Source organism: Lipophrys pholis (assembly GCF_963383615.2).
Source record: "Lipophrys pholis genome assembly, chromosome: 13".
Classification (NCBI taxonomy): Eukaryota; Metazoa; Chordata; class Actinopteri; order Blenniiformes; family Blenniidae; genus Lipophrys; species Lipophrys pholis.
In genome coordinates, this window is record NC_137632.1 from 24,813,950 (window position 1) to 24,837,407 (window position 23,458).

General features: G+C 43.0%; 3 protein-coding genes across 4 annotated transcripts; 1 reads left to right on the plus strand and 2 right to left on the minus strand.

Annotated features, from left to right (window-relative positions):
- Positions 1 to 2,698: 2,698 nt before the first annotated feature.
- On the minus strand, positions 2,699 to 9,291 carry rab5b (RAB5B, member RAS oncogene family). Its single transcript, XM_080478648.1, has 6 exons — positions 9,218 to 9,291; positions 6,111 to 6,429; positions 5,827 to 5,978; positions 5,078 to 5,200; positions 4,312 to 4,405; positions 2,699 to 3,270 (listed from the first exon to the last, which is right to left on the minus strand). Exons 2-6 carry the CDS (start codon positions 6,274 to 6,276, stop codon positions 3,155 to 3,157), a joined length of 651 nt encoding a protein of 216 aa, XP_080334774.1. The 5' UTR covers positions 6,277 to 6,429; positions 9,218 to 9,291; the 3' UTR covers positions 2,699 to 3,154.
- A 232-nt stretch (positions 9,292 to 9,523) lies between these two features.
- lcmt2 (leucine carboxyl methyltransferase 2) lies at positions 9,524 to 17,923 on the plus strand. Of its 2 annotated transcripts, none has more exons than XM_080479082.1 (14): positions 9,524 to 9,704; positions 10,540 to 10,664; positions 10,843 to 10,924; positions 11,027 to 11,191; positions 11,274 to 11,430; positions 12,629 to 12,818; positions 13,053 to 13,160; positions 13,539 to 13,626; positions 14,382 to 14,600; positions 14,695 to 14,916; positions 15,270 to 15,367; positions 16,145 to 16,332; positions 16,422 to 16,557; positions 17,249 to 17,923. In XM_080479082.1, the coding sequence occupies exons 3-14, from the start codon at positions 10,909 to 10,911 to the stop codon at positions 17,411 to 17,413; spliced, it is 1,752 nt and encodes a 583-aa protein (XP_080335208.1). In that variant the 5' UTR covers positions 9,524 to 9,704; positions 10,540 to 10,664; positions 10,843 to 10,908; the 3' UTR covers positions 17,414 to 17,923. The 2 variants fall into 2 exon arrangements, with proteins under 2 accessions (XP_080335208.1, XP_080335207.1); XM_080479081.1 differs by having other exon boundaries at positions 9,539 to 9,704; positions 11,008 to 11,191.
- Positions 17,924 to 18,685: 762 nt separating this feature from the next.
- On the minus strand, positions 18,686 to 22,249 carry crygs2 (crystallin, gamma S2). Its single transcript, XM_080478784.1, has 3 exons — positions 20,914 to 22,249; positions 20,574 to 20,816; positions 18,686 to 19,071 (listed from the first exon to the last, which is right to left on the minus strand). The coding sequence occupies exons 1-3, from the start codon at positions 20,920 to 20,922 to the stop codon at positions 18,799 to 18,801; spliced, it is 525 nt and encodes a 174-aa protein (XP_080334910.1). The 5' UTR covers positions 20,923 to 22,249; the 3' UTR covers positions 18,686 to 18,798.
- Positions 22,250 to 23,458: the final 1,209 nt, after the last annotated feature.

Here is a 23,458-nt window from a genome sequence, read left to right on the forward strand (position 1 = left end):
GAAGCCTAATGACAGGATTATGGTTCAAGCTGAATGTGTTTCTGGTTTTCCTGCCCCCCCCTACACACACACACACACACACAAACGCACACACACACACACCTCGACATGGTTCACAGAAAGAAAGCTGGGAGTAGGCACTTCTGTTTTTCCCTTAAATTCTCCCACTAAGTACACATTTTCCACTTCAAGAGCGTCACATCAAGGTAAAAGAATCGGTAAAATCGTCGTTCGTCTCGCGGTAGATTATTACAAGCCTGCATAATCTCATCTTCCGCCACTTTCTCATCGGTTAAAGAAAAGATGGTGTCGCGTGTCACTTCCGAAGCCTCGTTTTTTTTTTTCTTCCTATGCTGTAAGAAAGAGTTAAAGAGAAATCCCTAGGATGACGTCTCGCGGCCAAATCAGCGCGTGGTTTACCTTTCATACGGGACGTTAGTGTGTGTACTTAAACATCTAAACTCCATTTGATCTCATTTTTACACGTAAATTATCTCATCTGTCTATTTTCTTCTTCGGATTAGTGTTACTTTAGTGCATTTAAACATCGGAGTGTTTTAATCTTAGTTTACCTGTACGCTGCTGAAAACTTTCTACCCAGCAGAAAACTTTATAATAAACCTTCTCTTCTTGCAAAGATGACCCACGTGTTCTTTTCCAGTGAGCTGCATCGATTAAGCAGAGATGCGGGGAGATTTGTTTTTCCCGCCGGGTCGAGAACGTACAACTTTCTTCTGCCTCACCCAGGAGTCTGGAGCCTTCGTGACCAAAAGAAATGTTTTTTTGTCAATTTTCCTCCAAAATAAATTAACCTGGAGCCGCAAAACATGTTTAACCTTGAAAAAGGTTTTTAAAGTTTCATAAATATAGAGTTGAAACGCACAGATTTCATTACATGTTCGGCTGTTTTTACCTGATTTTAGCAGTTTCACCATTTTTTTTTTAATTTAAGCTGTTTTCAAACTCGTCATTTTATTTTTTTCTAAAGCCTTTAAAGTTTTTCTCATTTCCTGTAGCTTTTTAACCATTTTTAGCCAGTTTACTGCGAGTGTCTTTTTTTAAAATGCCCTTTAAAAACGCTTCAGAAGAATAAATAAAATAAAAAATAAGATGAAATTAATGAATAATTTAGGGGAAATTTCATTGTCAAAATTTTCATTTCAATTTTCCTCGTCTGTATTTGAGAACTTGTCCAAGTTGTTATAAAAGCACAAAATAAAAAAAAAACAAAAACAAAACAACATTGACATTCTATGGCATCTTAATGCGAAAATAAAGTGGAAAAAGAAAAACGCATCGAACTATAATAAAAATATCAGCATTTCCAATAATATCCATTTTTTTTATCTCATGATTGCGACATAAACTAGAGTATTGGTATATGTAGCAAAATTAAGTTAAATTAATAAGCAAAATTTGCTTTATTTCATAGGCTGAATACGTTTTGTGACTCCAGATTCTGGCAGGACGGAACAAAACAGATCTTAAATTATTAACGCGTTTACAATAATCTGATTAAAACAGAAGTTTGTACTTTGTGGGAATCTCCTCTCCTTTTCATTTCAAAAGGGTTTTCTGTAAATCCTTGTCAAAATACGCCATATTACACCAACTAAAAGTCCATTTTTAAGGGATAAAAAGGTAAAAACATCCTTTCCGATCTATATGCCTAAGTGCAGTTTTATTGCATTTCCAATTCCTGTCTTAAAGGCAACTAGAATTTTCTCTGTGATGTTTGGTCGGTTCTAACCGAACCGGCTGTTTTGAAGTTCACCTGGTCGAGTGTTGAGCTGCAGCGAAGATGTGAAAAGGTGGGCAATTCGGCGAGAGAAATCATGAAAGTTCTGTCTGCTGAATTCCCAAATAATCATGAGCGATGACGTCTGCGCCACGTTGAGAGGACGCTCTGGTGGACACTCTGGTGGACGTGGAGCAAAAAAGAAGAAAAAAGAAGTGGAACCGTGGGTTTGGTGAGCTGCTCACGCACGTCGGTCCTCATGTCATCGTTCTCGGGAATGATGGAAACATGAATCATATAAAACGTGCATTAAAAGGTGAGAAAGCCGACAGCTCTCAGATCTCAGGATTTAAAGTGTGACTCTGCTCTGTGACGCCTTGTATTTATGAGGATCATTAAAATTGTCAAGTCAAAAATAAATTCTAAATAATAAATTTCTCCCACTTCATTGTGGATTATTGCACAGATGTGACTGAGTTTTCACGACTTTGTCGAATCGACTTCTCGGAGTTAGGTTTCGTCTTTCGGTGATGTGCTTCCAGTTGCCTTTAAGAGTGAAATTATATATATTATGAGTGAAAACCTTCATCTCCTATTGTGCGCTGCTCGGTTTGAGGAACATGCTCTGGGCTCTACTGTCGCCTCCTTTATCCGTCAGCACTCTGCACAGGAAACAGGCGAGTTAGTCTGAGCCGACTGGGTCCGTTAGGAATACTAGTAAATAAAAAAATAAGCAAGGCCGCCTAACCACAGGAGGCTCGGGAGCATCACAGCCAGCGGACTGGGTGGAGGGGGGGGGGGGGGGGGGGGGGGGGCAAAGAGAGGAGGGTTACAGTCATTCCAGGGCAACATGAGGCGTCAATCACAGCAGGGTTCCATGAGGAGGAGACAAAGCAAGCAGAAGCCATGAAAAAATAAAAGATCCTCCTCAAACACCATTCATTTTTCTTTTTTTTTTTTGAGTGTGTGGTTTTTCGTTTCCTTTCCGGCTGCTTGTCAACACGTGCTGCTCTGTGCGGCTGCTGCGACGGACACTACGCAAGGCGGAACGGAAAAACCCAGAGAGATTTCACAATTTAGCGCCGAATACTACAGCGGGCTCACCGACATCCCTCCATCCGGCTCGCCTCAGTTCCCTCCGTCGATCGCTTCCGCGTGAAACTCCGTGTCTCTGTCCTCCACCTCGTCCCTTTTCCCTTCGACCTCTGGAGGATGGTGTGTGTGTGTGTGTGTGTGTGTGTGTGTGTGTGTGTGTGTGTGTGGGAGGTGGAGTGAGTCGATACCGGGGCTCCTCACCCGCAGCCTCAGCCCCGCACGGTGCTGGGCGGAGATGACAGGTGGAGGTGGAGGTGTGGATGGAGGGATACAGGCGGTGGGTGGGTGGAGGGAAGGAAGGAAGGGGCGGATGGAGGAGGTCTAGTTGCCACCACAGCAGGCTCGGGTGGAGTGGGCGTCCGGGTCCTGCAGGTTGACTCCACGATGTCGCGCCGCGTGCGTCGGATTCTGGGTGTCCGTTTTTGGCATCTTTTTTGCTGCAAAAAAAATAAAAAATAAAAAAATATATATTATTTTAATCTTCCTCACAAAGAAGTGAACACTGGACCAAACCTTCAGGCACAACAGCAAAGTTTTATGTCAAAACACGTCGGTTTTGTTTTGTGTTTTATTCGGCAACGGAAACGGCAGAAACGCTGAAAAACAGTGTAGTTAGCGTGTCGGGCCACTAGTGGGCGCATTTTAATGTGTTTTTGTGATGAAACCACACACACATGCGGTGGAGACATTCCAGTGGACACACGACCAAGTTGGATCGTTGGATTACGGTGACTGTCAAAATAAAACTACCAAGTCCCAGGAGAATAGAGACTGGGAGTCATGACACCACGAAGGAAACGTCTGATTGTCCAGCTACTGAGCATGTGCACAACAAGTACCGGACTTTCTGGACTATTGAGCGCACTTGAATAAAAGCCACACGCACATAATTTAACAAAAAAATAGATACATTAAAATAAATACATTAAATACATAAATGCACTTGTTTATAAGCCGCAGGTGTCCACAATGTAACAGCGTGTGAAAAAAGTAGCAGCTTATAGTCCGGTAATTACGGTAGTTACTACGGCCGTGGTACGCATGACCAGTAGCAGCGTTTTCAAAAAGTTGCATTTTTCCCCGTTTCCATGGAGCATTTAAAAAAAGTTCCATCTTGAGGGCAATTTTATTGTTTAAAGTTTTCAGTGTTTCCGAGCATCGTTGTCGTGTAAACGGACCCCATAAACACAATGAAAGTTTATCGTCTTCATGAGAAATTAAGGATTAGAAACAAGTTAGTTCGAGGAAAAAAGTTTAAGATACGACCAGGAGAGGCTTTCGAGCTTTAAAGGGCCTCGGATGATCTTTCCTGGAGTCCATGCTTCTTTACAGCTGCTCACAATAATGTGTTTTAAAGTGTTTGAGGGAAAGTAGCTTAAAGTCAATCCAAACTGCACAAAGTGATTAAAAAAAGATTAATCCCAAATATTTCCCAACAGTGAATCACATCCTGGTCACACGTGAGGAGAGACGCTCACCAATGGCCAGAAAGAGCTCGTTGACGTTCATGGCGGTCTTAGCAGACGTCTCCATAAAGAGCAGACCGGTGTCCTCGGCGTACGTCTGGGCTTCCTTTAACACACACACACACACACACACACACACACACACACACACACACACACACACACACACACACACACACACACACACACACACACACACACACACACACACACACACACACACACACACACACACACACACACACACACACACACACACACACACACACACACACACACACACACACACACTTTCAATGTAACGCTACAAACCGTAAACAAGTACTTTCACTTTGTCGTGTTTCAAACCAAAGATTTAAAACATGCCGACACGTGATTGGCTGAAAGGCCTCAGGCTGTAAACAGACAGCTGAGCGTTTCTGGTGTGACGATTTGATGGTTTAAAAGTAGCGGATGAGAAAATGTTTACATTAGAGGTGATTGGTAAAACACGCATTGAGCTCGTTAAACTACTAGTTTCATATGAATGATTAACTGCGGCTCGTTGCTGCGGAATAGAAGACAACAGTCCTCGACTTGGAGACATTCTGTGGAGAGTGAAAGCCGAGCGGGGACCTTTTCATTCATCAGGAATAATCTGCCTCAATCTGAACTCGCCCTCGTCTTTGTCATCTCCACCATCTCAGCCTAACCTCAGTGACTTCCCCTCCGACCTCTGATCTGTTTATGTTTCGTCCCGTCCGTCCTCCCTCCACTCCCACCCTTTCCGCGCACGCACCTCGTACTCCACCAGTCTCTTCTCCGACAGGTCGGCCTTGTTCCCGGCCAGCGCGATGACGATGTTGGGGCTGGCCTGCCGCTGCAGCTCCTTCACCCAGGCCTTGGCTCGCTCGAAGGTCTCCTGCGGGGACACAGAAGAGAAATCAGCAGCAAGCAACAGCAGGTTCAACCAGTGTTGATGATCACACCTTTCATAAGACATGGAATCGTTTTTAACATACGTTGTTAAAACTCTTCACTTCTTATCCATACTACTTTGTTATTATTACCTTTTATCATGACATCTGGGTCTTTCTATTTGTCAAATTGTCTGAGACGAGTGTTGGTATGAATAAAAGTAATGTGATAGTTTGTGGAGGGTGGGAATAACGCAGCGTGGGAGGGTGGGGGAGACAGACGTGAAATATTGCTTTGCAACAGAACCGCTGTTTATTATGGCTGCTTAAACAATCTTGCCTGTTTTGTTCTGTGCAATTGTCAATAAAGAAAATTTGAACAATCAGTGCAGACGATCACAATATGGGATGATCCTGAATAATAAAATCACATTTTCTGAACGGCCAAGATGTTTGTAATCACCGAGCGAGAACATCTATGAAAGGACAAGTTAGTTTTTCAAGTGGAAGAAAATAACTCCACTACTTCTTAAAAAAAACAAAAATTAACAGCAACCAAGTGCAAGTTTTCAGTAATTCAAACGAGGCCGAGTGCAGATGAAGTATTGGAACTCGCTCCGCCGCAGCGTACCGGCTTGGTGATGTCGAAGACGACGATGGCGGCCTGGGCGCCTCGGTAGTACATGGGAGCCAGGCTGTGGTAGCGCTCCTGCCCAGCAGTGTCCCAGATCTCAAACTTCACTGTGGTGTCGTCCAAACACACCGACTGGGCCAGGAAGGCAGCTGGAGGAGGAGGAGGAGGAGGAGGAGGAGGAGGAGATTAGGAGGAGGAGGAGGAGGAGACATCAAACATCACCAAGTGCTCTTTAAAAAAAAAAAAAAAACACGATTCTGTTGCTGGCTCCCGGCCCTGACCTCCGATCGTCGTCTCCTGGAACTCGTCGAACTGCCCCTTGACGAAGCGCAGCACCAGGCTGGACTTGCCCACCGCCATGTCCCCCAGCAGCACCAGCTTGAACTGGCAGATCTTGGTCTGCGGTAGCGTGCCGTTGGAGCGGCCGCCGCTCCCTCTGGAGCTCATACCGACCGGCGCAGGAGACGGCAGAGGGGCTGGCTCAGGCCTCCTCCCTGTGGGGCGGAGACAGGAGGGGCTTCAGGGGGATCAGTGGCTCCACGCGCCTCCTGAAACGGACCGCGGCGTAGTCGAGGCTCGCTGGCGACCTCGGCGTTCAATCTGTGAGAAACGGTGACAGGAGTTTTAGTAAAAAGACTTCAATTCAATAGTGTTGGTGTAAATAAACGCCAACAATTTCTTTACAAACGCATCTTTGTGTGCGTGTGTTTCCAGCACGAGTCCGGACTGATGTCCTTAAATCATTTCTGTTCTTTATCACTCTTCAAAGAGCGAGGATCGATAAATCAGTGTTCAGGTTTTTAAAGTTTTTACACTTAATGAATGCGCCTTCAAATTGTATTCCACTTTATTCTAATTTGCCTTAAAATCTTTAACTTTTGTCTATAGAAATGTGCACTGTGTCACTTTAACTATTGCATTCTGCTAATTATGTCAATTCAGTTTTATATGTTTTAAATGTAATAATGTGACCCTTGTAAAAGAGATTTTGATCTCAATGGGTTTTATTTTCCTGGTTAAATGAAGAAAAAAAAAAAAAGAAAGAAACGAAATTGACAAGTGCTCTTATTTCTCATTAATTAGACGATGATCTCTATTTATTCCCTTTTTAAAAGGGGTCACTAAATTACTGCAGCTAAATTTTCCACACCAGACGCCTTTCCTGGCCATTCCTCTCACACCTTAGGCCACGACTTCACCTGATGCACCACCAGAGGGGACAAAACTGAAATTTCCTTTAGACGATAGCTGGGTGGGGGCACCTCTACTCGCTCCTTGTTTCCACTGAGCCAACTGTTAGGTGTTTAGTGGTAATTGGAATCAGGATAATCAATGAAGAAAGGATTTGAAAATTGTTAACTACCATAATGTTAAAGCCCACATGTTCACCTGATATCACACATCACTTGTTTAAATGGGTTAAAAATGTGTCGCAAACCAATGTCATTTTCATAATTTTCACCCGCTTGTGGTCTCATATTGGTCACTTTTCCTTTGCTGTGATAATGTGGGTTATATTTTAATAATCTAATCTACGAACTCAGTTGTTAGGAGGTCATTCTGCGCCCTAGTTTGTCCTGTTTGTGGCCTATTCTTTACTTCATTTCTGTTGTTGTCGAGTCATTTTATGATTGTTTTCAAGGCAGGTTAAAGGGCCTTAGAGGTAATACTGCACTTAATATTATTACATCTGTGTCTCCTTTACAAGATTTCGGGTTCCACTTCATCATTTTACATTTATGTCAGAGTTTTCAGTGATTAAAAATCTTAAGACGGTCGTTTTCAGTTATATTTATATTCATACTTACACACATATAACTTGTGTGTGCTGTAGCACTTTTAGGTCTTTGAGATGATTGCATCCCTGATTTTTGGGACATTTTCATCTTTTGGCTGTTGCTTTGTGTTACAGGTGAAAGAGCCTGTCTCTTTGCGTCCGTTTCAGTTCTCTTTGAGGTGATTGTGTTCCTTATTTTGGTCAGTTTGCAAAACTTTATTGATAGTGTGACAAAATGCATAGATCCTTGTGCGTGTTCTATGTGGTAATCTGTCTTGTGTAGCATTTTGGAACATGGACATCTCCTTCTAGTCTGTTTGCAGTAAATGCATAAGATGCAACGTTCCAACTTGTTTGGTTGTTTTAGAACTAAGGTCATTGTGTGGATTTCTGTGAACTCTTCCAAGTATGATTTTGTGGTTGGTTTGTTTCACATTTTCCTTGACCTGTTTTGTCCTTTTCCAGTAAATGGCAGGCCTGAGTTTGGTCATTCTGCATTTTCTTTGTGAGTGTCTGAGTCTCTTTGTGTCTGCTGGAATTCTCTGAAGTAATTGCATTGCCTATTTTGGTCATTTTGCATATTGTTGTACCTGTTAATCCCTCTTTAATGTCTTACGTTTGGAGCAATTTGCATTTTGGGGGAATTGTTGATTGTTAACTGTGTTAGTGTGCAACTTTGTCACCCTGTGTGGTGTGTTTTTTTAGAGGTCTTCGACAGCCTATTGTGGACGCTTGTGTAGCATCTCCTTAACTGTGTCTATTTTCATTGTTTTTGACCTGCATCTGGGTGCCTTACTTTGCAACTCCTTTCATATTTTTTGTCTATTTTAAGTATCTGCGGGGCTCATATTGAATATTTAGCATCTTATGATTTGTATTTTTGTTTTACATTTTGGTGAGTGCAACTCCCTTCGTGTTTGTTTTTGATTTCTGACATGATTGCGAGCTATATTTTCATAATTTTGCATCTCTATCTACAAGATTATGTCTCTGTGTAATGGTTACATGTCACATTTTAAACATTTTGCATCATATTTGGGTAAGTTTGCATTTGCCTGACTAAGGTCTATTTCAGATAACTGCATCCCATATTTTTGTAGTTTTTACATGTCTGTGTGGTCTCAGTGAATGTGTTCCCCCAGCAGTGGTTCAGCTCTGGCATGCAGGGCAGGAATGGGAGTGTTTTTAAAGCGTCCCTGTGTTGTTTGAACTTAACCATCTCTGGATTAGTGCTTTGTTTGCTGAATCAGAGTTATGTAGGCATGCAGGCCCCTCTCTCTCAGCTGCCAATCCAGAGGTGGAGCTGGAGGATGGCGGAGATGCTCGGGTTGCTCTATCTCTCTCTACCACCTCTAAACCTCCACCACTGCAGCACATTTTAACCATTAAACCAGGACAGCGTTTTCTGCCCTTAAATCATGCAGACAGCTCTCCCTGCAGTGTGGAGCTTCTTAGCAGATCATTTCAGACGGTCTGGGCTAACGGGACGGTGCGACACAAAAACTATAACAAAGCCGGAATATTTCGACGCACGGGTGAAAACACAGCCGCGACGAAGTCTTACCCGACCTAACGTGTAGATGCCAAGCAGTAAAAATGAAGTATATTTACCGTATTTATCGTGTTTTGAGCGGCGCAGGTGAGCTGTTGACAATCAGCTGGTTGGGAACACTTCCGGGAAAAGTGGCACATGCGCACTGAGTGTCGCAGTGTGACCGAAACAAAAATATTATGTCGTTTTTAATCTTATAAACCATAAATGATCTTTAATAATATACCCAACAAAATAACATCGTGTATATTTTTCCTTTTAATAATAAGATAATTTACAATATGATTTCATATATCATCGCTACAGCCACAGAGACAACAGCATTGTCTGACATGCAGGGGGCGCGAGAGAGCAGCAGTGGAATCAGGAACCCGGATGTTGTCACCACATGCAGGAAGTTTGAATGTTTTGATCAGCGTGTCCAAATCAAAATTCTGTCTTTTATTCACGTTTTTTAAACGATTATGAGAGCGTTTTCACTCTGAGTGATGTGACATAATGCCGACTGCCAACACAAAGAAGCAGAAGAAAGGAAGAGACACCGCGGTGAGAGTTTATTCACTGATGTTACAAATAAAATGTCCAATATTACTGTAACACACATGAAAACACTGCAGGTTTAAATCAATTCTTTGGCTCTGATTATTTTAATCAAAGACTTTAATCACCTCAAAATAACTCCACAATTTACCTGACACTAGTTAATTTTAGTGATGATGGCATTACAGTATAAAATATGAATATTTGTTTTAGATTAGTAGTATAACTGCCTTTATTATGTACGATTCGAAACGCAAACATGCTAAATCATCTGTCATCTACCAAGACCACATCAATATGGTTGTGGTTGTTTTGTGGGGTCACACTGTTATTATCGTTTGTTTGTTTTTTGCATCTCTACTTTTTACGTACTTTCTAGTGTGTGACATTTTTCAGCTTTGTTTTTCTCGTTTTCTCCTATAAGTTGTTTATTATTTAGTTTATGAGTGATCATTGTCACCGTTGCCGTCGCTTTATCCAGCGGACCTACATTAGTGCATCTCACATTTGATGTTGATGGTTTTGCATGATTTTTGTTTATAAGCTTGTGTCGTTTGTATGATAATTTTGTGTCACATTTCAAGAGGTTTGCATCTCACATGTCCTCATATGCTGCCTTTACGCTGACAAATTAGGTTTCTGTGTTTATTTTGTAATTTGTGGCGTTTTTGTGTGACGCTGGCTTTTGCAACTTTGTTTTCTGTCAAGTTGTGGTTGTTCTGTTTGGAATATACTTTCACTGTGAGCCCCACAATCTGTCTTCTGTCATTTCCCCACAGTTATAACTGATATAAATGCAGGTGTTGAGTGAGTCACAGTACATTTGTTTTGTTGTCTTCAGGTGCAGGGAACCAACGACAGCAGCGTGGTGAGCAAAGTGTCCGCCGCGGCACAGGGATACTTCCAGGACGCCTTCCTCCAACACTTTGTGTGCAAAGTGGCCAGAAGAGCCCCGCTTATCAACAGGTCGGCAGGTTTTCAACCCTCTAACGCAAACACATGCAATACAGAGGGCATGCAGTGGGCTGTTGATGTGTCTACACACGGTGCAGGGCTGTAATCATGTTCATTTCATTTTCACAATGTTTGCCGTGGGTTTTGTCTCAAATGCCAACAATAATATTTGTCCTAATATATGATTAAGGGGCTACTATGTGCGCTGGAAGGCTGTGGATCACTGTGTGAGGACGTTTCTTCAGGTTACAGCGGAATGCCCCAAAAGACAGGCAAGTTAACGGCCATATCTTCAATCAAAAGTTCCCAAAAACTTGTGTTTTATGTTTTCCTCCACGTATATCTTGTGTTTCAGATTTTGTCTCTGGGTGCAGGATTTGACTCCTTGTATTTCCGCCTGCATGCCGACGGATCCTTAGACGGAGCCGTCGTGTTCGAGGTGGATTTCCCGGACGTCACGCGCCGCAAATCCGCTCTGATCAGCTCCAATGTGACACTGAGCGCGATGTTAGACTCCGGTTTACCATCCTCTCCTACAGGTTTGACCTTCCTGCGATTGTCGTTCACGCATTTGTCCGATAACTGGAGATTATAGGTGCATGCATGTGCGTGCATCCTCAGGACCTGCGTATGTGTGCAGCGGTCAGTACCGTCTGTTGGGAGTGGACGTCAGGGAGGAGTCCCGGGTGGAGGAGGCGCTGGGAGCAGCCGGGCTGGACTGGGCCGCTCCGACTCTGATCCTGTCTGAAGTGGTGCTCACTTACATGGAACCACAATGGTACGACAGGAAATGTGAGCTGGAACGTAGTCACCCTCTAATATTCATCCGGTGTGTTAATATTCGAGTCCAGAAGAGTTGGAAACAGCCTCGGAAGAAGCATGACGCAGCAGAGAAATCCAACAAACACACTAACTCCTCTCACCTGTATTGTAATACCATGTTGCACCACAAGATGGTGCACTGAATTGCGCGACCAACTTCCCAATGGTGGAAGTCACAAGTAAGAAAGTAAGAAAGACCTGAACAACATAACACCGTAAACTCAGAGAAACAGTGACTCTCTACTGCCACCCAGTGCGAAAATACTGCATCACCTAAATCTCATGTACCTTGAAAGGTACACTGTGTCATATTTTCAATTTAAAGCATAATAAAATAGGTTAAGTCACAATGTCATTGATTTTTATGTGACTTATTGTCACAAAGGCTGTCAAATCAAACTATTTTAATACATTTTTTCATGATGTGAAAAACGAGAGGTAAACGGACCTCGTGCCCATTTCAGATTCTTCAGTTGAAGAGACGCAGTACAGAAAGCCAAATACACGAGCCAAATAAATCACACTACACTAAAGCGCGGTTTTCTTAAACACCATAAATATAATTTTAAATCATAAGTACAAATATTGGCAGAAAATACTGGTTCACGGAAAGCAGATGTTGGGATCTGGAAACATTTTGGTCATGAGAATTTACCGTAGAGTTTGTTTAATATTTATAATGAAATTATCAAAAGATGATATTTATTCTAATAGTACATTTCATTCTCTCTTTAGGCAATATCATAAATAATATGTATTGGATGTTATTTTCAGAAAAACTCATTAGTGCTTCATGTGTTATGCATTGTGTACTAGAGCTCGCAGGCTAACCAGCACTAACCAGCTCGCTCCAGCATGTCCAGTCTATTAAAATCAGAATCTGGTTTGTCTTCAGTCCTTGAAGAAAAACGTTAAGACTGAATAGTAAATGCGACAGAAATTCAAGCAATGACTTATTAAATAAAAAATAAAAAAAACGAAACTCTGACACCTACTGGAGAAAAGTGGCATTACATGCATCGATATATTGTACCTTTAAAGGTACAATGTGTAAAATGTAGTGAGGTGTGTCCAGCTTTCTCTCTATGATATTATTGTATGTTTTAAAGTCAATTCTACATACTGGGCCTGATAAAGTGGTCGTCGTCTTCCAGGTCCGATGCCGTCATCAGCTGGGCAGCTAAGCTCCTCCCCCAGTCGCTCCTCGTCGTGTACGAGCAGATCCATCCGCACGATCCCTTCGGCCGCGTCATGCAGGAACATTTCCAGAAGCTGAATTCGACTCTTCACGCGCTGCGGCAGTATCCGGACACGTCCGCACAGAGACGGCGCTTCCTGGACAAGGTCGGCACACACACACACACACACACACACGTCGTCACTCCCTGTGTTTTCTCCAGATTCAGGGAAAACATCTTTCTCTCCTTCTGCACCGCCAACCTGGAATCTTCTCCAATACTACCTCTGATTTTACTCAGCCTGTCACTCCATGTACTGTGGTGTGAGAACATGTGTCTCAGTGACCTTCCCGGGGTAAATAAAGGTGAAATCAATTATAATAATGAACTGCGTCTTCAGGGCTGGGAGCGGTGTGAGTGTGTGGACATGAATGACTTCCTCTTCGGCCTGGTTTCTAAAGAGGAGCGAGGCAGGATGGAGAGCCTGGAGCCCTTCGACGAATACGAGGTGAGCCGTCTTTCGGATAACCCGGGAGTCTGCAACCTGCCGCTCTGGAGCCACATGTGGTTCCTCAGCTCCTCTGTAGAGGCTGATTTGGAAAATCAGATGCACTTCCGAACAAACTGTGTGGATGTAGCAGGCTTCAGAGGCAACGCATCTCCACCTCAAGGTGTATGTACACGACGGAGAGATTGCTGCCTCAGTTTAACTGGTGGAAATCCCACAACGATTATTCAACAAACTTTGTGGAAACAATGCGTGGAATACACACTTTTCTTTTTGTGTGTCAAATTGCAGCAAACCAAGTGGCGACTTTTCTCCGGTGAACACTGCTGATGATTCTACTCATATTAAATTAAATATAAAACACATGTCTATTTCCAGGAGTGGCACCAGAAATGTTCCCACTACTTCATCCTCACTGCGTGTCGAGGGTCTCTGATGGAACAGGCCTTACTGCCCCTCACACCAGGTACTCGTATTCTTATTTATACTGTAGATCTGATGCTGACGTTTCTCCTGCTCCATTCCTATCGAATTAAATGTGGTTGGATTTATTCTGATCATTATAGCAGCAACAATATATATCATAGTTGTAACTTTGATTATGTGGCATAAACAGAAGACAATATGCACAAACTATAGTAAAAGTGTAAAAATAGAAAACTAGAATATTTCAGATGCAGTTTTTTGGGGGGCAATTTTCTTGTGATTTTTGTGGAAACGGTTTGCCGAGTCGACAACAAACGTCTGAGTGCACACCGTTCCTGAATTTTTCACACGTTTTGATGTACTGTTTGTGTACGCGCTCCTGCCAAAACTCTGGCGGAAATTTATTTATTTTTTTAAAGATGCCTCTTAAAGAGGCAGGCACACAGAGTAACAGTGGGTGTTGGAAAAAAAAAATGTAAATCAAAAAAGTTTTTAGTTGCTTTTAAAGCTGCTCACAGATGTTAGCAGATATGATTAAATCAGATATTTATTGAAAATGTCATATTTTTGATATAAATGAAGAAAATTCTGCTTCACTAGTTTTCTTCATGTTTCATCACAGGAATTCTCAACAAATCAGCCAGTTTGAAAGATTTTTGATATTACTAGGTGCATTTATACTTCAGTACTTAATGATTCTGTCACGTTTCACTTATATTATAATTTTTGAACAAAATGTATTAAAAGCGGTTCCTGTTCTTGTGTTGAGTGTTTGAGGTTGACCCGTGTTTTCAGTGCCGTCTGTCCACCCGTCTCCGAGTCGCCCCGGCCTGGGCGCGCGGACCGTACCCGTTTGTTTGGAGGGTCTGGGGATGGCGTCCGTCTCAGTGACGCCGGGGCAGATCCTCCTCACGGGGGGCTCCTGCAGAGGGGGCCGAGGGTCCGCGAGCAGAGTCCTCCTCAGGGGTCTGGAAGGCTGGAAGTCCCTGAGCGTGGAGCCACCCGCAGATCTGGGTCAGTGGAGGTGATTTAGAAAGAAAAACTAAGCAAAAAGAAAACGATTGGCTGAAACCAGGAGGAACTGAATCAGAGGATTTGAAATTCACAGGCGTCCGACTTTACCACACTGCTACGAGTCTTCCTGGGGGAGGCGCCGTGGTGTTTGGAGGTCGCTCGTCTCCGCTTAGCCCAGTGGGAGACCTCTGCAGGCTGACCTTTGACCCTGATGGTCCTGAAAGCTCAGTGAAGGTGTGTGTGGAGCGGATGGTCTGTACAGGTGATGCGCCGTCACCCAGGTGGAGACACACGGCCTCCGTCATCACACACCGAGGTGAGTGGCCATTTCTCCACTCTTTCTATGTGGGGATTTCTTTTTGGCGTTTGCATGTTCTCCGTGTGGCTTTCAGCTTTTTCTCTCTTTCTTCACATCGTTTCATAGAAGGCTGTTTCAGGACTTTCATTTTTCTTAGCAGTGCACAAAATAAATGAAAACCGTTTATACGTCACATACTGTCCATCTTCTCGGGAATCTTTCATTGTGTTTTTATTATAAAGATGTACATTTAAATTTCCAGTAGGTTTTATTGTGAAAGCGCTTAAATTTTTTTCTTTCTTTCGTCTTTTTCTCCTTTCTATTTTTTATTTCATCGCTCCATCTCACCTTTAATTTGTCGTTTCCTGCAGGAAGAGATTTTCTGTTTGTGTTTGGAGGGAAGAACCAGTCCGAGGCCACTCTGGGAGATTCCTCCTTCCTGAATCTGCATCAGCAGCAGTGGACCGAGGTTCGTTTCACACTTTCAATCAGAAATCAGATTTAATGTAAATAGGGCTGCACAACATACCACAAATGCATCAATATCAGCAATAAACACATTATAATATAACTTAATAAGTTTCCATACGCTGCGCAATAACACTGGATTATCAAAATGACACCTTTAAATATGATAGAAAAACTGTTATTTATCATGATTAGTTAACAGAAATTGTACGATAAATTTTTTTTTTTTAATTTGGATTGAGAGCAATAATTACTTTATACTTTATGTGAAAAAGGGGCTTGAAAAAGAGCACTGCTTTTTGAATGGTGAAAGTTTAATAGGATAAACACTTTAAATTCCTCCTCTTAGGGTTGTTTGTACGCATCACTTTCAGCCGCGTCGTCACACAAATGCAGCCAAAGGATCAAAAAAAAAAGAAAAAAAACTTGCTGTTTTCCATTTTTAAATATTGATCAAATTTCATTTTAGTGTATTTAATTAAATTTGTGAGGGGAGAGTAGAGAGCGATGGATGGTGCGTACCAAATAGGAGTCAAATTGAATGGTTTTTTGCCTCAAGTGTTTAGTTTTTTTGTTTAGTTTTTTTGGGGGTGAAAAATGAAGAAAATATAAAAAAAAATTTCAGCTCCCAATTTGCAAAAAGGTAAATAAATTAGGTTTAATATAAAAATATATTGATGATATTAATGAAGCATTTCATTTAGGAAATAAAAAATTGGTTGTTTCTCCCTCAGGTCAGATCTGCTCCTCGATGACGACTCTTTGTGTGTATTTCCAGCTGCCAGTAGAGGGCGCTGCTCCGGAGGCTCGTCACTCCCACTCGGCGTGTTCGTACCGCGGCGGGGCGGTGATGTTCGGAGGGCTGGGAAGACGAGGAGTCCCGCTGGGGGACACGACGGTGCTGAGGCCCACCGAGAGGGGCTTCTGCTGGGAGAGAGTGGACGTGCGGCCCCCTCCGGTCCCCCGGTCAGCTGGAAGCCCCGCCACTGTGAAACCAAGCCGCCCCAAACAAAGAACAAACCATTCATTCATTCATCACGCGCTTTCCGTTGTAGGTACTCTCACCGAGCACACGTGACAGGTGAGAAGCTGATCGTGGTGGGCGGAGTTTGGCTGCATGCAGACGGCGTGCCGGGCGTTGCAGTGATTGACTTGGCCACAGGGGGCAACATGGAGTTCAACCTGGATACAGTGAGTCGTTATTTAAATGTGAAGTCTAGCTCTGTGCTTTGTTATGCAAAGTGACCGGGAGTAACCTCACCACAGGGAAACCATCTTCCCGACCAGATCTGAAGCCAACGCTAGCGTCAAGGATCACGTCGACATTACCATATTTTTCAGACGTTTGCACAACAACGTTTTTGCATTTTCATTACAGAAAAGTTGCATACGGTATAATACGGTACAAATGGAAACATTACCATGTAAATGGAGATTATTTTTCTTTGTTTTGTAGCAGCATTTTGTCGTCATCCAGTGACATCTAGTGGTTCCAGATGGTATCTACCAGTATATTTCCATATATAAGTCACTTTATAATACAAGTTTCATGACTAAGCAACTTTTTTTTTTAAGTGGGACTTTCAGTCTGGAAAATACAGTAAATCTCTTTGTGTACACTTAATACCTCATTATTAGAGAGTCAACAGAGGCTACATAGCCTAGCTTCTTTAGCAAATAATCAAGAATAATAGCAACAAATATTGAAAATTATATTGGTTGCCACGATAAAACGATCCATACTCTGTGTGTGTGTGTGTGTGTGTGTGTGTGTGTGTGTGTGTGTGTGTGTGTGTGTGTGTGTGTGTGTGTGTGTGTGTGTGTGTGTGTGTGTGTGTGTGTGTGTGTGTGTGTGTGTGTGTGTGTGTGTGTGTGTGTTCAGACCTCGGTGCCGTGGCCTCTGATGCTCCACTCATTCTGCTCGGAGGCGACGGACTCCGAAGGGCCGGAGCTGCTCCTGATCGGTGGGGGAGGAAACTGCTTCTCCTTCGGGACTCACCTGAACCCTCAGCCGGTCTGCGTGGATCTGGGACCTGCCCTGATCTGAACCAGAACCACACAAACTGGTTCACTTCCATTAGATCAGAAATAGAGGAGCACGTTTTCACTCCGGGGTTTTATAGACACGATATTGTTTTTTACACCGATGACACTGTTATGTTCACATTCAAATCTAAAGAGATTTCATCTTTACCTTTAGTGCAATTACCATATTCAGCTGAAATAAAGCACATTTTTAATATGGACATATGGTGCAATCACAGTCTCTATTCTGCTTTGCGCCCCAAGTTCTTCTGGATATTAGTACTTTGAACAAAAGCCTGTACGTGGCAAATTCCTGAATAGTGGATACATGCTCCACATGCACCAATCAAAAGGCTGCATTACAATTCTTTTGCAATCACGTTGCATGGAAGAGGAAAAATGTGTGAGACTGCTGCAACAGGAGGAACTACAACCAGGAAAGCGTCAGACTGACGACCCTTTTTGTTGTTTTATCTCAATATTTTGTAAATAAATGTACAGAAAAAGCCTTAGCATGGCTGCATTTTAATGGAAATGTGTGTGTGTGTGTTTCATTACAAAATCCCTGCACAGGTTGCACATTTTGCATTTTCAGCATGCTTCATTAGTGATCAAGCACACAGCAAAACATCCTTCGGTACTTTGGAGTGCAGTACTGGTATATATTTTTGTGACATGCGTTAGAAAAAGTCCCATCAAACGGTGGAATAAAAATAGGTTGTAATTACCTTAAATCCATGATGAATTAAATCACAATGTCTGTATTTAGACATGCAGTTTTTTCATCCCTGATGACAGTTTCCCATTCTTCTTCATCACTTGGGTTCAATGACAGTTCGCATCCATGAAGTTGCACTACCGCCATCTGCTGGTTCCTGCTAGTCTATACCATTCCCACCGCTCAAGAAAGAAAGAAAGCTTCAAGGATTTCTGGGAGATGTATCAATGCTATTTTTACTTGAAAATTTAAAAGGAAACTTAGTATGATGAGATGAATGGGACATTTTTTCTTTCTTGCACTATTGCAGCCGTAAACCTCACAAAATCTTATCAGTTGGTCCCTGGATGATGACAAATCCTCCATGAAAATTTCATGCAATTCGGGTGAACAGTTTTTGCAAAAACTTGGTAAAATGCATACAAGCCAATAAATGAATACATGCAGACGAACGCGTAACCTTCTCGCCCAACTTTCCTTGGCAAAGGTAATGAATGTGGTGAGTAAAATTATGCAAGAAAAAAAGATGGAAAAGATGAAACAACTCAAGCATGAAAGATCCAAAGAGGTTTTCTTAGTTTGCTGCATGTGTTTTATTTCTGAGACCTCAGGTCAAAAATCCCCAAATAGTCAATTTGTACTGAAACTCATCTTTGTTGTTGATTTGATTGGTCTGGATGGAGTTGAACTCATTCATTGAAGCGCCTGAAGGACTGCACCAAGGGACCGTTGGCGCCCCAGTCGCCCGGTGTGCGGTACTCGCCCTTCTCCAGGAAGTACTGGCGCCCGCGGTAGTTGGGGTTCTCGTAGAAGATCCAGCGGCCGTCGAACACCTTGCAGGAGTTGACCTCCTTCCAGCCGAACTTCTGCGGGAGCGAGGGGCAGTCCTCGGTCGCCTCCAGGGACTGACCCGCGAAGTCGGCCTTCTCATACAGCTGCATCTTGTGCTGGGTCCCGCTGGTCTGCAGGCCCAAGCCCAGGAAGAAAAGATGAAAACATGACGGAGACCAGATTGACATGAAAACAAAGAGCAATTTCTAATGCGACGGTTTGGTGTGTGTACGTCTGCACAAAGGCCGCAAAATAGAAATGTTCAAAGGTCAAAAGGTGAGAGTTTACAGCAATAAAACGTCACAAAACGCTGATAATACCAGTAATTTTTCAGAGCTACAATAAACCAGTAAATGAGAAATATCTATAACGGGAATTCAACTCATATTAGAGCTAAAGCATTATGAAAACATTTTGATTTAATGAAAGTCATTTTGAAAATGTTCCATTTCAGCATTGTGCCATCTTTAAAGACGTCTCCTGGTACAAAATACAATGAAGTATCAAAAAACTTAAGTTAATCATGTGGGACATTTTTCAGCTCCTACTATGCGTGTATTCACAAATTCACCCTCACAGGTTTGATCTCAGTGTTGTCTCACACTGAAACACTCTCATCCAGACAAACACGTGAGAAAGAGCAGTTATTTGTCTAGAAAAATCACAGTAAATGTAATTTTTACACTCTGTGACGTCAACTCATGGATTATAATGGGCAATCAGGTGATCTAGGAAAAAGTCCAATGATCAAAAATAAAGATTAAATGACACAAATCAAGTTTAAATGTTAAAATGAAGAGAAGGGAGTCACTGCATCACGGTTATGACCACCTGCCCAACACAGTGTGTTCCCACCATGATGTTAAGTCTAGAAATTATGCCCTTAAACAGCGAAAAATAACAAAATGTTAGATTTGTGCCCTTTTTTTATTTAAATTTTTTTTAACTATTCAAATCAGGGGTGTCAAATATGAGGCCTGTGGGTCGAAACTGGCCCACAAGAGGCTCCAATCTGGCCGACAAATCAGCAAAGTGTAAGAATTTCAAACAAAACATAGATTTTTTTTGTTTTTGTTTTCAAATCTGAAGAGTAGCAGACACACTACAACACTGAGACTTTGGTGATGCTGCCATGAGACCTCGCTACTTCATCGATAACAAACTTGCCTGAAAGCCAAGATGTCAGGGTGAGTTTGGGAAAAGATGCAGAATGCAACAGCAGTAGGAGAAGTTTTCTTTGGACAGTTCACTGTAAAAGTATCAATAAAGTGCCAGTAATACTTAAGAAGTGTTAATAAAGTATCAGTAAAGTACCAGTAATAGTTGAAAAGTATCAATAAAGTACCCGTAAAGGCTAAAAAGTATCAATAAAGTACCAGTAATAGTTAAGAAGTGTCAATAAAATACCAGTAAAGTACCAGGAATAGGTAAAAAGCATCAATAAAGAAATCCAATGAAAGAATAAGATTATGTATGAAAGAGAAAAAGAGTGAAAACGGGGATGTGGTATCGAGAAAACCCCGCAGCATCAACACCACAACGTGGCCTCGTCTGCTTCCTGTGCGGTCCGATGCCGCGGCGTCAGGTTCTAATGCAAGCCGACGGCTGGTGAATCGGCCGCGGTCACACTCACAAAGTGGATCATCTTGCAGGAGCTGAGGCGGTCGTTCACACCCATCCAGCGCTGGAACTCTGGGTACTCCCCACGGGTCAGGACGTACTGGTAGCCCATGTAGTTGGGCCTCTCGTACACCACCCAGGCCCCGCTCTCCACCCGGATGGAGTTGCAGTGGCTCAGGTAGGCATGGAAATCCGAGCAGTCGCTGTCGCACTCGTAGCGGCGGCCCTGGAAGTTCTTGTCCTCGTAGAAGATGATCTGGAAGGGCCGGGAGAAAGGTCAGAGGTCTGGCAGGGAGCCGGGAGACGGGGAGGGAAAGGGGGGGTGGGTGTTCGGTGGCTCGGTGTGGACTCACCCTTCCCATGTTGGATGTGAAGCGTGGCACGGCCTCGGTGCTGCTGGGTGATGGTGCTGCTGGTTTCCCCCTGAGGTCTGGATGTTGCCCCGGCCTGGCAGCCGCTGCCTTTTATACCGGCGCTCCCACGTTTACAAACAGCCACGGCCGGGGCAAACGGGGGAACAATCGCTTTGTCATGAAAATGAGATCCAAAAATTGAGTCAGTGATTCTAGTGCTATTCACTTTTTCCAGAAATGCGAGGGAAGGATTACGGCATAAAGGCCGACTGTGGCCAAATGTCCATTGACCCTGCCACCGCTGTGCCGGCTGGGTCCGGTGCCCACACTGTGACACATGCCAGCTCCGCCGGCGTGCCCCCACCTGGCCGGGACCTGCCCACTCAGGACTTATCCCTGCTTTTTGGATGGATCCAGACAGCAGTGTTAAGTGTGCAAAAACAGCAACAGCACACAATGAAAACATCTTCACTCCTCCTTTTATAACGTCAGTTTGCAGAGATTCCAAAAAATTTACTTTATTGAATGTAATCCTGCATGAAAAGGCCTCCGACTGTTCATTATTAGATCTGTATTCTTTTCAGTGCCGGTCGCCGCCAACTAGTATCCTCATGCTGCTACTACCAAGTAAGTTCAAAGCTCCATCATTGTGTATGTGAGAGAGAGACGATCATATGTATGCATGATAACGGCAATAGTGAAAAAGTATCAAAGTACCAGTAATAGTTTAAAAACTATCAACAAAATACTCAAAATACGGAAGAGGGATTGTATTTGCGATTTTGTTTTGAAGACTGTTAACATGGAAAGAGCAGAAACTCTGAGAATGATGTAGTTTTCATGTTGCACCACTAGTGGATGCTGTTGCTTGTTTTTTGAAATGAAACCACACACACATGCAGCAGAGAACAATCCGCTCTAAACATTAACAATGGGAGACATTCTAGTGAACATACGACCCAGTTGGATTATTATCACGGTGACTGTCAAATTAAAACGACCAAGTCCCAGGAGAATATGGACTGGGAGTCGTGACACCACGGAGGAAACATTGCTCTGATTGTCCATCTACTGAGCATGTGCAGAAGAACTGTTTACAATGGCCACGGTGCACACGTGCATTGTTTTCATAAAAGTTGCATTTTGAGAAGACATCCAAAAAACAGACATTAATATTCAGATTTTGTTATTCTGTGTGCTACAATAAAATCAGGCCTTGATCCAAATGCTGGTCTTGGCCTCTCGGTCTGATGAAGAGGGTGAGCGAGGGCAGGGAGAGGTGGTTCGGCTGCTGGGTGTCGAGGAAGAGGAGGAACTGCAGTGTGTCCACAGAAAGCTGGAAAGAAAGAGAGAGGAAGCCGGCTTGTCAGTAATCCGAGAGAGGAAAAACACAATAATAACTCTGCTTGGACCAAAACAACCAACGATAGAAAATCAATGAAGAGACTTCGAGATCATGTTCTGGTAAATCGATGCCGTCTCCTTGCTCCTTTGCAGGTCGAGCTCACTCCTTGTAGAGCACCGAGACAGACACTCCTCCGGACTGATGAAGAGGTTGGACATCTCAACGCACCCGTCCCGCGTCCACACGTAGGCCACCATCTTCCAGAGGTAGTAGCCACCATTAGTAGCCACCACCAACAGCGTTTGATTTCCCTTGACAATACAAAAGAACCAAGAGGAGCAAATTTACCTGCAGAGCAGCCAGCAGGAAGAGATCCATGCGTGGCCATACGCTCACTCTGTTTGCTTCCATGACTGAAAGGAAAAACGTACATGAAAAATGTCACACGTTTTTTTTTTTTTTTTTTTTTTACCACACATGACAGTTCTTCAATACAGATATTATGTTGCATTTATTGTGATTTTGTTCAAAGCAAGACGGAATTTTTGTTCATTATTCTTCTGTTTCAGTTTTTGCTCTGGTTTTGGTGGTGAATGTTTCTGTATTGGGGAACATTTACATATCTTTATGAATGGATGTATGACTTTCTGGACCCCAGGAAGACTAGCTGTCACTTCTGGGGATCCTGAAACAAACAAACAATAAACAATTGGTCTCCATTGGACTTATGCATATCTAACTGTCACCGAGAAAGCAAAAGCCTCGGCCAATATATTGCATCTTGTATACATGTGTATTGATCTATAAATACATCTCTGTGCAGGAGCAGCATACACAAACACCGGACATGTCTCACTTTCTACATTTTATCAAGACATGTGAGATTTGTTGGACCTCTGATTAAAAGATGAATCATTGTCTTTAGTTGTTTATCTGAAGCTGAACTCTTAGCGGACAGGTGTTGAGAAGCTGCAGGAGAAAAAAGATTCCTACAATAACATGAAGATGGACAAGCTAACAGCTGCCGCAGATCCACTCACACAAAAAGAAAAACAATGTCGAGAGCTGCGTTAATTTTTAAGTTTAGGACGTGTGCTTCTTGCGTGACTGCGTATTTTTACACAATCACATATTCTTGCGCACTCACAGAGTAGTAGGCTGTGATTCAGCTCACATTTTCATTGTACAGTCTGCACACAA

What these genes read in the sequence shown, in the direction of transcription:
- rab5b (XM_080478648.1), bottom strand. Translation starts at nt 6,276, where the DNA reads ATGAGCTCCAGAGGGAGCGGCGGCCGCTCCAACGGCACGCTACCGCAG. An exon ending in CCAGGAGACGACGATCGGAG is followed by an intron (nt 5,979 to 6,110) that starts GTCAGGGCCGGG and finishes CTCCTCCTCCAG; the next exon opens with CTGCCTTCCTGGCCCAGTCG. An exon ending in CGAGCTCTTTCTGGCCATTG is followed by an intron (nt 3,271 to 4,311) that starts GTGAGCGTCTCT and finishes TTTTTTTTGCAG; the next exon opens with CAAAAAAGATGCCAAAAACG.
- lcmt2 (XM_080479081.1), top strand. Translation starts at nt 9,657, where the DNA reads ATGCCGACTGCCAACACAAAGAAGCAGAAGAAAGGAAGAGACACCGCG. An exon ending in AGAAAGGAAGAGACACCGCG is followed by an intron (nt 9,705 to 10,539) that starts GTGAGAGTTTAT and finishes TGTTGTCTTCAG; the next exon opens with GTGCAGGGAACCAACGACAG. An exon ending in ATCAGCAGCAGTGGACCGAG is followed by an intron (nt 15,368 to 16,144) that starts GTTCGTTTCACA and finishes GTGTATTTCCAG; the next exon opens with CTGCCAGTAGAGGGCGCTGC.
- crygs2 (XM_080478784.1), bottom strand. An exon ending in CCTGCAAGATGATCCACTTT is followed by an intron (nt 19,072 to 20,573) that starts GTGAGTGTGACC and finishes TTGGGCCTGCAG; the next exon opens with ACCAGCGGGACCCAGCACAA.